The following is a 16,739-nucleotide window of genomic DNA, read 5'->3' as shown; positions in this document are numbered from 1 at the left end:
TTTGTATTATATACATATTTGTTTAAATACAAACACTCGTCCATTTCAAATTCGTGAAAGTTCGTCAGCAATTTAGCTAACGTTTCTGTTACGCCCAAACAGGAAGTACAAAGCGAAGGCTGAATGAGAGCTACCATTTTTTCCGCACCCGTATTCAAGACAAAAGCCCGCCTCCATCGATGACGTGTTCACACATTCTTGTATCAGATTGGGCAATTTGCTTTTAATTAGCGACACTTCATCCAATCATAGGACAGAAAGCGGAAAACAGTTGGGGTTCAAAAAAAAAACAAACAGCGGTTGAGCAAGATCAGAAACAGACATTATTCATTGGGTGTTGCTGTGGGTTTTTTTTTCGTGCCTTTTTTCATGTGTTTCCAGCATCTTTTCCGTCAGGTTTTATCTCCTAAGACGTGATAAAAAAAATAACAGAGCACCATAGTGGGCTGATGGAGCACATACGGACCCCGAAGGTAAAAAATGGGTTTAAATGGGAAAAATCTGCGGTTTATTATTATTTTACAGTCCGGTTGGGGCTTTAATGAATTACGGTAGGAATCGATTAATTGTCAAATCGTACGAACTAAAATCGTTTCAGTGAATGTTGCAGAAATGTTACTGCACAACATTTAACTCGGCGACTAGCCCTAGCTAGCTAATCATATTGCTCGCCGTTTGCACCATTTATTTATCTTTATCCTTAAGTTTCTTGATTTTCCCTTTTTTTGCAATATCCAACCTTCTTTTTTTTTTTATATCACGTTTCCCTTTTATTATTCTCATTCTGTTATTCGTTTTAGCATAAAAACCTTAAAAAAATTAAGGCTGCGTCTCAAATCAACCGTTACACTCCATATAAAGTGCACTATGCCGATGTAAAAGATCAAGGATCCTACGCACTACCTAGTGCACTAGATCTTGGATTGGGACAGACAACCATTTTTAAGCATGCACTTGGGGAGATCTGTGTCGATCTGAAAATATCGATATTCGGGGCATTGAATCGCGGTTTGCGATAATACCGAGATACTTGCCTATTAAACGAGCGTAATTTTTTTTTTGCATGATAATAATAATCTAACATGATGCGTTTGTTTTTAAGGTTCCTGGTTGGAATCACACATAGGTGATTAAATTGGTGATTTTAAGTGTTAACTTGTAGGTTTTAAACAACACACATGCTGTTTTATTCTGCATGCGCACAGATTTATTACAGAGCAACAAACCGTCCATTACACTGGTAAATACTTTATATCTGGAGCTTATTCATATTATATAAAAATAAAAATAATAAATATATATATATATATATATAGGATCCAACTTTGGGTGTTGTAATAGATTAGTAATAGATTGGAAATGCAGCCAGGAGTAAACAAAATAGTCGTTTTAATTAATTACATACACACACACACACACACACACACACACACACACACACGTGTAACCGTGTAATAAGCTCTATGTGACCTGGAGTTGCTTCACAGTACAGCAGGGTGCGGTACAAAGGCTTATTTTATGTCTATTGAGTGCCAGGTGCACCTGGGTTGTGTAACGAATAGGTTCTAATAGTTTTCTTTCACTTCATGAGGGACTGCATTTCATTGTCTCTGTACATGTACCTTGCACAATGACAATAAAGTTGAATCTAATCTAATCTAATGAGTGAGTTCACACCCAAATATTTCTGAGGGGTGCCAATATTTTTTTGTATACATTTTTACTGGTATACATTAATACGCCATATATGCATTTAAATACAGCCAAAAAAGGGTGCCAATATTTCTTCACAATACTTCTACCTTTAATTGTAACAAAGTGTGTGTGTGTGTGTGTGTGTGTGTGTTCTGCAGGTGGAGCAGGTGAAGCTCCTGGATCGCTTCAACAACAAGTGCACGACAGGAACGCTCTACCTGACCGCCTCACACCTCCTCTTTGTGGAGAGTAACACAACCAGTGCTCAGGAAATATGGGTACGACATGCTCGTTCTGTCAAAAATGTTGGCACCCCCAAATTAATAAATATTTTAAGAATTAATCTGCATATTTATGGTGACCCGCTTACATCACTAGCATTTACGGCCCTTTATAATGCACCAATGAATCACTCAATTGTACAATTATAACTAATAATTATAAAATAAATCTACAAAACTCATTGTGGTTGTGTGTTGAACATGAATGAAAGTGAATGCTGACTGCACCCCCCAGACCTCCTCACCTCACCTCACCTACATCAGTACCTTTAGTAAAACCTGTGTAGCTTGAATGAATCTCGACAATTAAAAATTAGAAGAAAAGAAATCTGATCCTCGCAGCGTTGATGCCCCGGGGTGATTGTGTCATTGAGCCCTGGCCATTTAACCCAAATGGCTTCATCACATCTGAGCTCTGGGGTGCCATTACTTTTGCACGCATCACTCGTTGTACGCATTTAAACCTTTTCAACTTTCGGATTGTTTTTGTGCCCTCTAACGATTTTTCATGTTCAAGGTTGAACGGGTCGCTTTGTGCAATTGAATCTGCATATTTATTAAACACCCCCCCCCCCCCCCACTGTGTCTGATTAAAAAAAAAACAACAAAAAAAACAGTGATGCTAATTCATTTAATTAGTGAATTTAAATGAAATTAGTCACGAGCGTTGCAGGAGTACGTCCCGTGACACAAACCTGCGCGTCCTTCAGAGGTCGAATTCAAATTTACCTCATTAATATGCGCAAATATAAAGAGGGATTATAGTCATAATTATTTAGTTGATTAATTGATATTAAGTTATGTATTTTTTTGATTAATGAATGTAATTTCATTTAATTGAATAACATTTAATAATCAGAATCAGTTTTTTTTTATACTTTGAATATTTTTTTTAAGTAAAGTACAATAAATAAATCTTAAACGTTTTATTAAACTCTGCTCTGACCAGGTTCTGACTCGGTTCTGAATCGGTCGGCTCTGAATCGAATCTGAATCGGTCGGCTCTGAATCGAATCTCAATCGGTCGGCTCTGAATCGAATCTCAATCGGTCGGCTCTGAATCGAATCTGAATCGGTCGGCTCTGAATCGAATCTGAATCGGTCGCCTCTGAATCGAATCTAAAATCGGATCTGACTCGACTCTGACCTGGTCCTGACTTGGATGGCGTATTTGTTCTTCCTGCAGGTTCTTCATCACCACATAGCGTCTGTAGAGAAGCTCTCTCTGACGGCCGGCGGTTGCCCGCTTCTCATCCAGTGCCGCAACTTCCGAGTCGTTCACTTTGTGATCCCACGTGAGAGAGACTGCCATGACATCTACAGCTCACTGCTCCAACTGCTCCGGCCAGGTCAGGAACCTGTGTGTGTGAGTGTGTGAGTGTGTGAGTGTGTGAGTGTGTGAGTGTGTGTGTGTGTGTGTGTGTGTGTGTGTGAGACTTCCAGCCCAGATGGTGATCTTTCAAATGAGATGTTGACTTGCGCATTCATTTGTAACAGTGTGTGTGTGTGTGTGTGTGTGTGTGTGTGTGTGTGTGTGTGTGTGTGTGTGTGTGTGTGTGTGTGTGTGTGTGTGTGTGTGTGTGTGCGCGCGCGTGCGCGCAGTATTGTACGACGAGCTCTACGCGTTCTCCTACAACCCTAAGCAGAACGAGCAGCAGAGGGAGGAGGGATGGCAGCTGATTGACCTGGGGGCGGAGTTTGAGAGGATGGGCGTACCATGTGACCAGTGGCAGCTGACAGACGTTAACAGAGACTACAAGGTGAACTGAGTATAATCACACTCGTGATGTCACCCAAATAAGGATGAGGTTCCCCTTTTGAGTCTGGTTCCTCTTAAGATTTTTTCCTCATCTAAGGGAGTTTTTCCTTCCCATAGTCACCATGGCTGCTCATCAGGGATAAACACAATTTACATTCAGTAAAGCTGCCCAGTCGTTTGTCCGTCTGTGTCTACTGACATGTCTGTTTCTCTGTTTCTGTTCGTCTGTTAATCTCTGTCTCTTTCTGTCTGTCTGTTTGTCTTCCCGTCTGCGTCCCCTTTATCGTGTCTGTCCTTTCTATGCTTGTTGTCTTTTTTTTTCTCCTTCCGTCTCTAACTGTGTGTGTGTGTGTGTGTGTGTGTGCAGGTGTGCGAGACGTACCCCAGAGACCTATATGTTCCTATCACGGCCAGTAAACCCATCATCGTGGGAAGCTCAAAGTTCAGGAGTAAAGGCCGCTTCCCCGTCCTGACCTACTTTTACCAGGAGAAGAAGGTAAAAAATAATCATTGTGTGTGTGAGAGAAAAGATGGTGTTTTATGTTCAGGATGTGTGTTTGTTTATTTCCTGTTAATAAACCTTTTTGACTTACTGATGTCAATATTTCAAACGGTGTGTGTGTGTGTGTGTGTGTGTGTGTGTTAGGCCGCAGTGTGTAGATGCAGTCAGCCTCTCTCAGGCTTCAGCGCTCGCTGTCTGGAGGATGAACACATGTTGCAGTCTATCAGCAAAGCGAACCACAACAACCGCTTCGTCTATGTGATGGACACCAGGCCTAAGGTACAGTCCACACACACACACACAAAGAGCAACCACAATCAGTGAACACAGTTCTTCGGTGGAATTCCACAGCTTTTGGAAGGTTCTTCAGCGTTCCTCGTGATGTTTGAATGTTAGAGCAGGTCACTAATAAATGCTGTACGCTGCATGTGTTCCAGTTAAATGCATTGGCCAATCGGGCAGCGGGGAAAGGCTACGAGAACGAGGACAACTACTCCAACATCCGCTTCCAGTTCGTGGGCATCGAGAACATCCATGTGATGAGAGCCAGCCTCCAGAAACTTCTGGAAGGTCTCCAGAATGAAACGAACAATTATTTTTATCATTTAAAACGGATGCATTGGCTGTGATACCAGCAATCTATCTCTCTCTCTCTCTCTCTCTCTCTCTCTCTCTCTCTCAGTACTGGGTACTCGTGGTATCTCCATGACTGAGTTCCTGGTAGGACTTGAAAACAGCGGCTGGCTGCGTCATATCAAGGCGATAGTCGACGCTGCCATCTTTCTCACAAAGGTCAGGATAAATTACGAATAATATTTGCATAAATTTATATATAAATGAACTACACGTCGGCTGTATTTAAATTAGTTGGAGATGTTCAGGACGGTTGTACGTTGGGGATGTGCATCTCCGTTACTGAGGCTGATACGATTCGCATCTCGATGCATAGCCAACGATACGATACATTAAAGTTACACATAGTTCACTTTCATTTCTTTATTTCAGACAGACAGGAAATCATCAGTTTACTTTATTAAGTGCCTTCTGACTTCTAACGCCGGCCGCTTTTACAAACACCCCTTTATAGTGCAAAAAAGAGACGGAATTAACCAGACGTTATTTTCCTGTTATTTTCCTGAAGTTACAGCTCTACCTCTGCCATGTTAATCTGTATTCTATGTGACTCTCAGGACACACCTCCATCTCCGTAGTGTTATGATGCAACACATTCACACAGCAGAACGCGCTCGAGAAACGCTTTAGCGAGGAGAAATCAATCTACGTAGAAAATATTGGTTACAAATTATTGTCACTTTCTAAATAATAAAAGTATAAAGCATCTACCAATAATTATATCTAAATAAATCTGTGCAAATATGTAAAAAATTATGCATTGTGATACAAATGGCAAATTTTATCCAATGCTAAAATGTTTTAAATCCATAAATCACATCGTTAACTTTCATGCTGAACCTTACCATCACTGACGTATGTTGTCAATGTTGCAGGCGGTGACAGTAGAGGGCGCCAGCGTGCTGGTTCACTGCTCAGACGGATGGGATCGCACGGCTCAGGTCTGCTCCTTGGGCGCCCTGCTGATGGACCCTTATTACCGCACCATCAAAGGCTTCATGGTACGATCTCGACTATTCAGGATTCACAGAGTTCACGGAGTTTTAAGGTGCGGTGCGAAGGCGATTTCGAAGACAAGAGTTTCTCACCACTTGTAATAAAATCGAATCTGAATACTTGATCCCATAGGAACATTTCTTTGGTTGCCACAGTACACGATAAAAGTAAAGATTAAAATATAGAAATAAAAAAAGATGAAAGGACACCTTGAATGGACCATCCAACCAATCGGGATGTGGAAGCCGAGGAGGACATGAACCTCCCAGGCAGGACATGGTTTAGGGGGCGTGGCTTCAGAGGGATTGTTTGAAGTTTTTTGACTATATCTTAAATGAGCTATAAACTTGTGTATCTTATGATAATTATTATTTAGTCAGAATGAATTATTCAGGAATCCAGATTTTTTGGGGGGTGTGGCTTCAGATGGAACTTGTTCCAACCTTACTTTGTTTGATGTTCAGCCCAGTTCTTCATCTCAGCAGCAAGAAAAACAAGCCTAATTATTAATAACACCACTGCAACAAACCATTTTCTTCTTCTTCTCTTGTCCAAGGTGCTGATCGAGAAAGACTGGATCTCCTTCGGACACAAGTTTGCAGACCGGTGTGTATAAGCACAAGTGTGTGTGTGTGTGTGTGTGTGTGTGTGTGTGTGTGTGTGTGAGAGAGAGAGAGAGAGAGAGAGAGATGGGGATGCTCCATAAAGCCCACTCTCTCACTGACGTTACTTCATACCCTCTTCAGGTGCGACCAGTTGGACGGCGACCCGAAAGAAGTATCTCCCATCTTCACGCAGTTCCTGGAGTGTGTGTGGCAGCTGACTGAGCAGTTCCCTCAGGCATTCCAGTTCAGCGAGTGGTTCCTCATCCAGATCCACGAGCACGTGCACTCGTGTCAGTTCGGAAACTTCTTGGGGAACAACCAGAGGCAGAGGGAGGAGCTACAGTGAGTGTTGGGGGAAACGCACAAGACATAAATAGTAATTGTGAAGATCTTTAAGATCACTCTGAAAGCCTAAATTTAAAAAAAGAAGAAATCTGGTGCACTTAGAATGGAAGGTGCTCTGTAGGTAATTATATGATGACATAAAAATGTGTGTGTGTGTGTGTGTGTGTGTGTGTGTTGGCAGGTTTAAAGAGAGGACTTACTCCTTGTGGGCTCATTTATTAAGCGAGCAGCAGAATTTCCTCAACCCCGTGTACAAGCCGAGTTTCACAGAATCGCACCCGGTTCTGGAACCTTCTACACAGTCCTGGAACTTCAAGTACGATTTATAAACGTTTTTGGCTCATAAATATGCAAATAAGGCTTTTTACCCATATAAATATGCAGATTTGGCGCTGGAGTGAATCCATGTGGATTAACTATAGCACTGTAATGCAAAGCTTGGTGTGTTAATGTAACACACCTGAAGGACAGGTATCAAAATGTGAAGATTTTTTTTAGGTTGGTGTACATTTTGTAAAAGTCCCGGAGGAATTGAATTGTCTTCTGTAACTCAGGTTTTGGAGAAACATGTACCACCAGTTCGACCGCATCATGCACCCGCGCCAGTCGATCCTCAAACACACTCTCACGCTAAAAGAAAGCAACAAGGAACTGGAGAACATGGTGCGAAGCCTGCAGGAGGTCAGTAGATATCTCCTCATCCTGCTTGCTCTTCTTGCTCTTCTCTTGTTCTCTGACCAGGTTCTGCTTTCTCTTTGCAGAAGTTGCAGAAGTTTGGAGTGAGCACGTCTCCTTTGAACCACCGGAAGGAGCAAGGTGTTCCTCTGAGGCCGCGGTCTCTGATCCTCAGCACTCCGGTCAGGCAAAAGGAGGTGCAGCAGGACAAAGACGACAAGGAGGACGAGGAGGAGATTTATGGAGAAGAGGCGCTGGAAGAAGAGGATGTTGTTCAGCCTGGTAGTAGCGGGGAGCGGACTGTAGAGGGCAGCAGTGAGTCGGAGAACGGCTACATGGAGCTCCCAGGTTCGTTTGGCTCCAAGAGCGAGCCGGCTGTGGTCAGTCTGGAGTTCGGAGTGGCTCGAATGACCTGCTGAGGAGCGTTGGAAGACTAAAATGTGTATAAAGTGATATCAGGAGGCCGTAAAAAACTTACTTGACCATCACATGTAAAATAAATCAATAAATAAAAAGGAGAAAAAGTTCTCTAATGTAAATCCAGTATAGATGCGTGTCATAGTCCAGAATGAGAGGACATGATTTCTTTTTTTGTAAAATGAATGTTAATAGAACTAAAAGAAGGAAATTAAAAATGTTAACAACGATGGAAAACGTTCAGCTGAAATCCTTTGCTTTCGCACCGATTCTTCATGGGTTTTTTATTTTTTGTCAGGTTTAAATCGTACGCATGAAAATTTCACCACACACTTTGTTACTGTGTGCAATGACGTGATCCACGATACTCATAAAAAAAAAAAGAAAAAAAAAAAAAGAGGCGGAGCTGGAAAATATACATACAGAATATGCAAAGGGGCGGGACTTGATCGAGTCATTTCTTGGGTTAGTGGCTGTGTTTTCAGCTGCCATCTTGCAGCAATAAGTTTCTGTAGACCTCAAAGGTCATATTTCTACTCCCATCATGAATTCTATCATTAATAAGGATGAACGAGTGTGTTCCTGATTGCAGGCATGCAAGCCCAGACCAATACACTACCACCACCTTGCTTCATCCATCAGTTTATGTTTTTAGATCATGAGCAGAACTTTTATAGCTCCTCTCTGTACTGCTCTTCCAGTCTGGCCTTGTGATTCTTATTGCTGATGAGATTTTAATTCTGTAGTTTGGCCTCTTTATCATCTCTCTTCGACTTGTAGGAGCTTCAACCCTGATCTATGGAGGTTGTTGGTGAGGATGGTTTGGGGTTTTTCTTTACAGCTCTTCACAAAGTTTTTGTCATTCGCTGCTGTTGTTTTCTTTAGAAGACCCCAGTGGTTTTGTTTTTTCCAGGATATTTTAGATTGTTTTGTAACCAAAACATGAAGGCTTGTTTTTTTTCTCCCAGAGACAGCACTCAGGTCTTCATGTTGGTTTAACCATTTTAACAACAAATGCAACAGGAACATTGTGTCAACAGCATGTTCTAATATTTCCACTCATAAATACTGATTTCACAAAATGTAGTGGAGTAAAAAGTCAAAGTTTCTCCAAGTGGAAACACTTCAGTAAAGTACAGATACGTGAAAAAGCTTCTTAATTACAGTAACAAAGTACATTTACTTTCTTACTGTTCACCGCTGCTTCAGCATCAGTTCAACATCAAGCAGAACATTTAGAGAGGAATAAATGATGAAGAAACTCCAGCCGTGAACTCGTCACGACACACACGTGACCTCATTTACACCATTCTTTTGAAGTAGTTGAGAATAAAGTTTGGGCTCGTGTATATCAGTGTTCTCAATAACATCATTCTATTAACAGATTGGTGTGTTCAACTAAGACTGGATGGAGATACGTGGTGCTAGAAAAGTACAAAAGTGCAAAGAAGCAGGTGTGTAAATGTGCTCACAAGCAAATGGGACTTCAGTGAGGGGAGAAAACCTCAAGGTAAAATACATATGGGATCGAGGTGAAACTGGAGATGTACTGGTGGGGAAAAGGAGCTTATACTAATCTTGGAAAATGTATGGAAATCTATGCAACTGAAAAAAAGAGAGCCAGAACGTCAAACACAGAAACCAAAGTGGAGCTGATGATGATGACCGTGTTTTATAATATCAGTACTTTCATGTACAGAATCCAACATTTTTATACTTTTCATTACTGATATCTGGAAATAACCTGCCGTTTCTTCATACTGTGGAACCTCCAGCAGAAGAGAAGCCGAAGACTGATATCCATCAACCCAATAAAACACCTTCACCATGCTGCAGCCTGCTGAACCGTGTTCCTCGACAGTTATGCGTCATTAGCGAAGGCCAAAGGTCAGTGTTGAGGGTCATATTTATCGGCAATCGCCTACATATGCAATAAATCACAGAGCCTTCATTATTGACTCCGAACGAGTCCCATCCATCACCATCAACCCCAACGTGATTAGGGGTCTCTGAGAAGCGTGTAGACGCCGAACCCAGACGTGAATATTCCGGTAAAGGGAGTGAATCCTAAACCCTGGAGACTTCAGTCTGAGACTGAAAGAGGATTATAGAGAGGATTAAGGAATTGAGCAGCATTTTAAAGGAAAACCCCACAGTATTAACCAGGTCTGTACTGTACATGTGTGTGTGTGAAGGTGTGGTTCTTGTGGAGTTCTCCCCACTCTAGTAGCTCCTCTGTGACAGATTGAAAGAGTCTCCAGTGTCACCACATTTAAACAGTAAACGCTGTTTCATCCCAACATCCAGCTGCTGGTTGTTTTCCTGTAAAAGCACCACACACACAATGGTTTTTCTTAACGTTCAGAGCGGATCTTTGATGCCACCAATGCAGAAGATGTGACTTTGGGAAAAAGCGTTTGACCAAACAATCACATGGATAAATGTATAAATGAATTAATGAATAAATGAATAAAGTGAGCGTGTGAATGTAAAAGTAAAAATCAGGACCTAATTAATATGTTGAACAATTTCGTGTGTGACCTTGTTTTAGTGAGAGAAACCTTCTGGAGCACCAGCTTCGTGAAATCCACAGTGGATTAGCTTTATGTCTGGATTAAGATACTTATACAATCCCACAATGCAATGCGTTAGAATAACAAATCAAATCTAGTGTTTTGTGACGGTCCTTTACGTTTCTACAGCAGGCAGGAACAATACATTTAACTGAGGGTTGATTGGACAGAAATGATGGTAGGAGAACATGAAAAGTACCAAAGTAATTAAGTAGAAATGGTAGGTGCCCCTATTGGAACATCCCATTCCACATTTAGTCTCCATCTGCATTATATTGAGCATCATTCTTCTGGGAAGATGTTGCAAATATGTGTGCCTCCAAGAGTTTGAGGAAGAACCGCATATGGCTGGAGAAGTCAGTCTGACTAACAAGGTCAATCCACAGAAGATTACCTTCAAATAACAATGATATCCAATTACATGTGACATGGAGTTGAGATGAGTTTAAATTGCACCTTTTTTAGGTTTTTCTTTTGGTTCCTGTTTCTTTTATAATCCCTCCTCCAGCGACACAGCACTTTTGGAATAAAAACAGCGCCACCTAAGGACAGGGAGGAGAGAAACACACCAAACGGCTCATTCATATTTAGTCACTGCAAATATATATATGCACCAAAAGGACTGAATTTTGATCTATCTATCTAAAAAGTATTCTCTATGTGCTAGTATGGTTCAGCTAAAGATTTCGAGTCGAGTACAAGAGCCGATTGACTCACCAGTGCATCAAAAATACGGATGAGCAAATTTACAAAACGATTTAAGGGAAATAAGATTAAGATATCACACACATATGATAAAAGCAAGCAGGGTGGACGTGAGAAAAAAGAGGCAAAGTGAGCCATTGATTACTCGTCCGTCTCTCCATTTAAACCAATCAGTTTCTGTTCGTCAGTCGGCTTTATGTTGGACAATCGACACCATTTGAAAGCTGAGAGCACAACAGGTCGAGTCACTGAATCATCTTTAGAATTTCGAGTTGTGAAAAAATAAAGAGCATCGTTATAAACTCGCACACACAGTGTACCTCTTTCTCTATTATCCGGTTTCTCTATTCATTCAGGGCTGTATGGAGCGCTCTGCCTTTAACCCTGACACTCACACAGCGATGTTCAACTACGGAGACAGAGTGAGCATTGAAAACTATTATTACACTGATTTAGAAGAGGAGGAGCTTCATATCAGTTCAGGATGTGATGTCACCAAAATAAATCCACTGCTTTGTACCAATCATGCCTGATATGCAAATTACCATTATGATATCATTATTATGAAACGTATTACAGATACACTATATGGACAAAAGTTTGACTTTAGATTATTTTTTTTTTTAAACATCCCATTTCAGATTTAGTCTTCATTTGCTGTTAGAATTAGAAAATTGTCTCATTTATGCAACTGAGCATTTAAGGGGTTAAGGGTTTTGCTCAAGGGTCCAGCAGTGGCATCATGTTGATGCTGCGATTTGATCAGAAGTCAAACAGTCTAACCGCTAACTTCTCTTAGCCAACTTGTAAACTTTATTTGTAAAAAATTACGAAAAAAATTAGGAATTAAAAACTCCAAACTGGTGATTTAACCCAGTTTAAAACTAAGAGACCAGAATTACACAGTGATGAAGAATATAAATGTTTGAGGAGCTGTTGAAGGCCACAGGACACTCCTTATAGCCTGCATGCTTCACAGAACACAGACAGAAGTGTCATCGGTTATTAGTCCTTTCCTCAGGACCACCCACTGATCTGCAGGATGAAACGCTTTACAATGAACGACTGAATGAAGAATCACGCTGGATGATTTGGATGGTAAAGAGGAGGTGTTTGGGGGGAGGAACCTCTCTGCTCGGTCTGTTCAGGGTTTATTAACTGCAGCCATTGTTTCAGTGAGATAGGCTTTGAAAGCCTGGAGGTGGAGGATTGAGTGAAAAAGCAACAAGGGAGCTAAAGGGTTGAAGGGTTCAGCCAAGGTACCCAGTGGGACAGCAAATGAAAACAAATCAGGAATTCTAGCAGATTGCCATTTCTCATGTTGCAACTGAAACCTATCAGAATTCAGAACTTTGCTATCGGAGAAGCTTGAACACGGACGGTTACAGTAACCCACACCACATTTACAACACAATTTTATTCCTTAAAAAGTGTTGAGTGAAACTGAAATCACCCTGAGCCCATATGCTGGAGGCAGATGGCATGAGCTTAAAGCGATGAGATGACCACATGGAAGACCATCCTGCAGTCCAGGGCGAGGTCCGGATCACAGACATCTACAGCGTCTTGATCTCATTTAAATTTTATTAGGTGATAGTGAGAGCCATTATAAATGTGTGTGTGTGTGTGTGTGTGTGTGTGTGTTCTGGGAAAAAGCAGCAAAAATAACCTCTGCTAGTTTGCTTTCCCTCCAGCTATTTGGGTTTTTTTTTCATTCAAATCCCATGACACCTGAGCAGCTCTGTGTTCTTCTGCTCTAAAGTGTTTTGTTTCGGTCGGATTTTCTCAAGTGCTGATTCCCGGGTATTGGTTAAGTGAAAGAAACGCGTGTTGTATTTGTGTGCGATCACAAGGAAAACATGTGTCTCATGTTTCTTTTTAGATTTAGTGACAAACGCCGAGGATGTCAGTCTGGTCAGACAGAAGGACTGAGTGTATTCAGAGATATCTGTATTGGACAGGGAGATAAATAATAAGGATCAGGAACAGGGTGAAGGAGGGGGAGGTGGGAAGCGTGGAGGCGGAGAGAAAAAAGCCCTGTGCTCGCCTCTAATGCTGACGAAAGCGCCTTAGCCCTCCCAGTTACCATAGAGACCGTCATGAGCAGCTGCCAGTGAAAGCGAGAGCAAGAGAAAAGAACACCAACAGGCGAAAACAGGAAGCAGAAGAACAGAAAGAGAGAGAGAGGGAGAGCGAGAGAGAGAGTCGGACAGAGAGATTGAAGGAGTAAAGGACAATAAAAGGAGTTCAAAAGAAAAGCGAAGCAGCCATAATGGAAATACAGATCAGCTGCAGTGAAACAGCACCGTGCGACCCTCAGCCATCTGTGAAGATCAACAAAGCTGCTTTCAAACTGTTCGGAAAGCGCAGGTCCGGCAGCGGTATGCCGAGCATCTTCTCCATAAGGAACAAAGGGGACACAACTGACAAGGAGCTCGTTAGAAGCAAAACCCACGACGGCTTAACGACGACAGATGAGCTCTCAGAGTCAGAGGGACACAGGAAAGAAGAGTCGGCCAGCAGCGACCGTCTGAACAGTGCAGCCGCTGCCGCTCCTGTGTGCAGTGCCATCACCAAGTCTTTCAGCTTCTTCTCCTTGCTGCGGCGCAATAGCTCCCGAATTAGTGACAGGGCAGCTACTCTGGGGCACAGAGGTCGTGGGCTGAAGGGGCTGTTCAACAGCATTCGCTGGCGCCGTAAACCTCCATCACGTGACGATTCAATCGAAATCCAGGACATCCTCAAAGAAACGAAAGGAGTCAATCTGATCTTGTCCTGCAGCTCCAAAAATGTGGATGTAGAAAATGTGCCACTTACGCTGGAGCCTGAGATACAAATATTACAAGACAATGCAGTAGAACCATCTTTGCAGGATAGCAATGAAGAACGTGCAAGGAGCTCGTCTGTCCTGGTGCAACCAGTTGCTGAGGAGTCTCCAGCTTCATCTTCAATCACTGTTCAAACACAGGAATGTTTCCAAGTCAAGCATGAAAGTCCAGACAACTGTGCTTCTATGACACCTCCACAAGATCACAGCTTGGCAGACCAACCATCTGAAGATCGGCTCTGCTCCATGTTCACCGACGTCACTTCGCTCAAGAGCTTCGATTCATTAACCGGTTGTGGAGACATCATTGCTGACCGGGAGGAGGACTCTGGGAACGGAGGCAATGCCACCAGCAGTGGAACGGGAAGCAGCAACGGGGTACTCCAAGTAAGTGTTGAGAGATGTTCCCCAGCCAAACCTCCTCTTCCTCCACAAGTGACTGGTCTTATATCAATGTCTGCATACACGCCGTCCCGTCATCGAATGTGTCCTCCACCTAAGACTCCACAGGGCAGCGGGATAGTGGCCTACATGGGTGGAGGAGAGGAAATGGCCAGTCCAGAAGGTGTGGATGATGCAGATATGCAAGGACTTTGGCACATGCTTCCTCAGAAAGGGGAGGGTTCCCCGGCTCTACCTCATCTGTCAACTCGACAGGACAAAAGACCTCAGGTAAAAAGTCTGGGGCTTAGCAAGATTCCTGTGAGTGGATACAGCAGAGCCGGCAAACAACAGCAGCAGCAACTCAGTCACCCTTCTTCTCCACCCATTGATAAAGATCTTCAGGACGTCCCACCCAGTGACGAGGGTTACTGGGACTCTCCAACACCCGGACCAGAAGATGAGGACAGCGGCTTCCTGCAGCGTGACGGTCTTCTGAGGGACAGCTGCTCAGGAGATGCGCTTTATGACCTCTACGACCTCGACAGTCCTGGCACTGTCGGCTCAGATGACGACGACACGATTTCACCGACGCCTTCTACGGGGAACCTGAAAATGACCCCACCTTTTCAGAAACCGTCCTGTTCTTCCTTTAGTTCCATAAGGGGCAGCACAAGTCTTCCACGAGAGTCCAAGATTCCCATCAGTGTGAGACAAAAGCCGCCGTCTCACTCTTCCAGCCAAGGGGCGTTGTCCTCTCCGGTCAGTCCGACCTCGAACGAGTCTCCTAATGCTTCCTCGAAGACTAACACGCCACCTCGCACCCGCATCCCCGTCTCCAAGGTCCCAGTTCGCTCCTCAGGCAACAAAAACACAAAGGTATCACAAAACAGGAAGTAGAGATGATTGTGAAGCCAAAATGACTGTATTTTGATATTAACAAATCCCACGTTGCACCTTGAACTTTTTCTGCACTGAGGTATTGTAACATGCCACATCTTACACAGAACGTGTAGGATTTGTAAAACAACTTCACTACCTAACCTGTGCAAAATAAAGCGATGAATTTTGGAATGTTTTGTACAAAAATAACAAATCATTTATCTCCCCTCATCCTGCTAGAGATCGTCTTCTTCTCCCTGAACCAGCACGAAACAACAGCAAAGACACTTCTTAAACACAAACACAAAACCTCGTGGACACACAGCTGCAAACGTCGTCACTCTCTGGGAACGAAAAGAAAAACTTAGCCAAGCGCTTCACATACACTGGGAAAAAACCCCCACCCTCGAATCTCCTCGATCACGATTAGGGAACACAGTCTTCATTTGAGATGCTCCTTTTTTTAAAAATGAAAACAAAACAATCAAGACCTTTCCTAGTTCTTCCTGACATCTTTCTTACTCTTTTTTTTTCTATAAGAAAAGCTTCACTGTGGACAAAAAATTATTCTGGGAATTTCAAATTAAATATCTTGTTAAAACAGAAAATCTTAATTCCTACGCTGGAGATCTGAATGTAGCATTCCACAACAAAACTGTCCATACGCATGACATGACAGAGGGGGAGGGGGAGAGAGAGAGACAAGCCTGAGGGGTCAAAGGTCAACCATCTAGTCGTCTAGACGCTGCAGTCGTCTAAACCCTTCTGGAGATATGAAATTTTTTTTGTGAAAAGAGCATCAGGGTCTGACAAAACGTCTGACGACGTCAGCATCAGTAACTGAATGTTTTTTCTACTGTCGTTTTTAGAATCAGTTCCGAAACTCGTCTGTTTTCACTCGTAACTTTTCTGATGATTCCTTTTTGATTCTTTTTTAAAATTCTGTTTCACTAATTTATGAATAAAAAACACGCTGTGAGAACAACAAGGCAGTGGGTCTTGAGTTTGTGAATGTACAACACACACACACACACACACACACACACCATCCATGCGGGTGTGCGTTTCAACCACACAACATTCCAACCATGATGTTAAAGTTAAAAAACAACACGTACTGATTTTTATCCGTTTGTTGTTACATGTTTGCAGTAGTGAACAGTAATGAAGTAAATGTTATTTGTTACTGTACATTAGTATCTTATTTGCGTGTCTGTATTTTACTGAAGTATTTCAATTCGGGGAGATTTTCACTGTAACTTCACTTCATTTTAAAGTCAAATATTTAACTTTTTACTACATTTAGTAAAATCAGTCGTTCCTTTTTATACATGACGATAAAAATGTAACTGTTGAAACACGCAGCGAGTCACCAATCAGGGTCGAGCGCACGCTCTGTTTTACACTTGGTGTATCTACTGGTGGTCTCCTTCGTCCACCACTGCATGTTTATAGTTTTGTGA

General features: G+C 42.5%; 2 protein-coding genes across 3 annotated transcripts; both read left to right on the top strand.

The window, feature by feature from the left end:
• The first annotated feature begins 95 nt into the window (after positions 1–95).
• On the top strand, positions 96–8,135 carry mtmr6 (myotubularin related protein 6). The gene is made up of 14 exons (XM_083530353.1): positions 96–473; positions 1,854–1,973; positions 3,163–3,325; positions 3,579–3,736; positions 4,103–4,231; positions 4,382–4,516; positions 4,675–4,807; positions 4,920–5,029; positions 5,746–5,871; positions 6,423–6,472; positions 6,613–6,813; positions 6,998–7,132; positions 7,371–7,497; positions 7,578–8,135. The coding sequence occupies exons 1-14, from the start codon at positions 450–452 to the stop codon at positions 7,908–7,910; spliced, it is 1,944 nt and encodes a 647-aa protein (XP_083386479.1). The 5' UTR covers positions 96–449; the 3' UTR covers positions 7,911–8,135.
• A 5,160-nt stretch (positions 8,136–13,295) lies between these two features.
• On the top strand, positions 13,296–16,261 carry amer2 (APC membrane recruitment protein 2). Of its 2 annotated transcripts, none has more exons than XR_014531505.1 (2): positions 13,296–15,373; positions 15,517–16,261. XR_014531505.1 is itself a non-coding variant. In XM_083529343.1 (2 exons), the coding sequence occupies exons 1-2, from the start codon at positions 13,459–13,461 to the stop codon at positions 15,535–15,537; spliced, it is 1,836 nt and encodes a 611-aa protein (XP_083385469.1). In that variant the 5' UTR covers positions 13,296–13,458; the 3' UTR covers positions 15,538–16,261. The 2 variants fall into 2 exon arrangements, 1 of the variants encoding a protein (XP_083385469.1); XM_083529343.1 differs by having other exon boundaries at positions 13,296–15,273.
• Positions 16,262–16,739: the final 478 nt, after the last annotated feature.

The sequence above is a fragment of the Silurus aristotelis genome, assembly GCF_946808225.1.
Source record: "Silurus aristotelis genome assembly, chromosome: 25".
Classification (NCBI taxonomy): domain Eukaryota; kingdom Metazoa; phylum Chordata; class Actinopteri; order Siluriformes; family Siluridae; genus Silurus; species Silurus aristotelis.
Note: the sequence above shows the minus strand (reverse complement) of the source record. Positions and strands in the feature narration are given on the sequence as shown.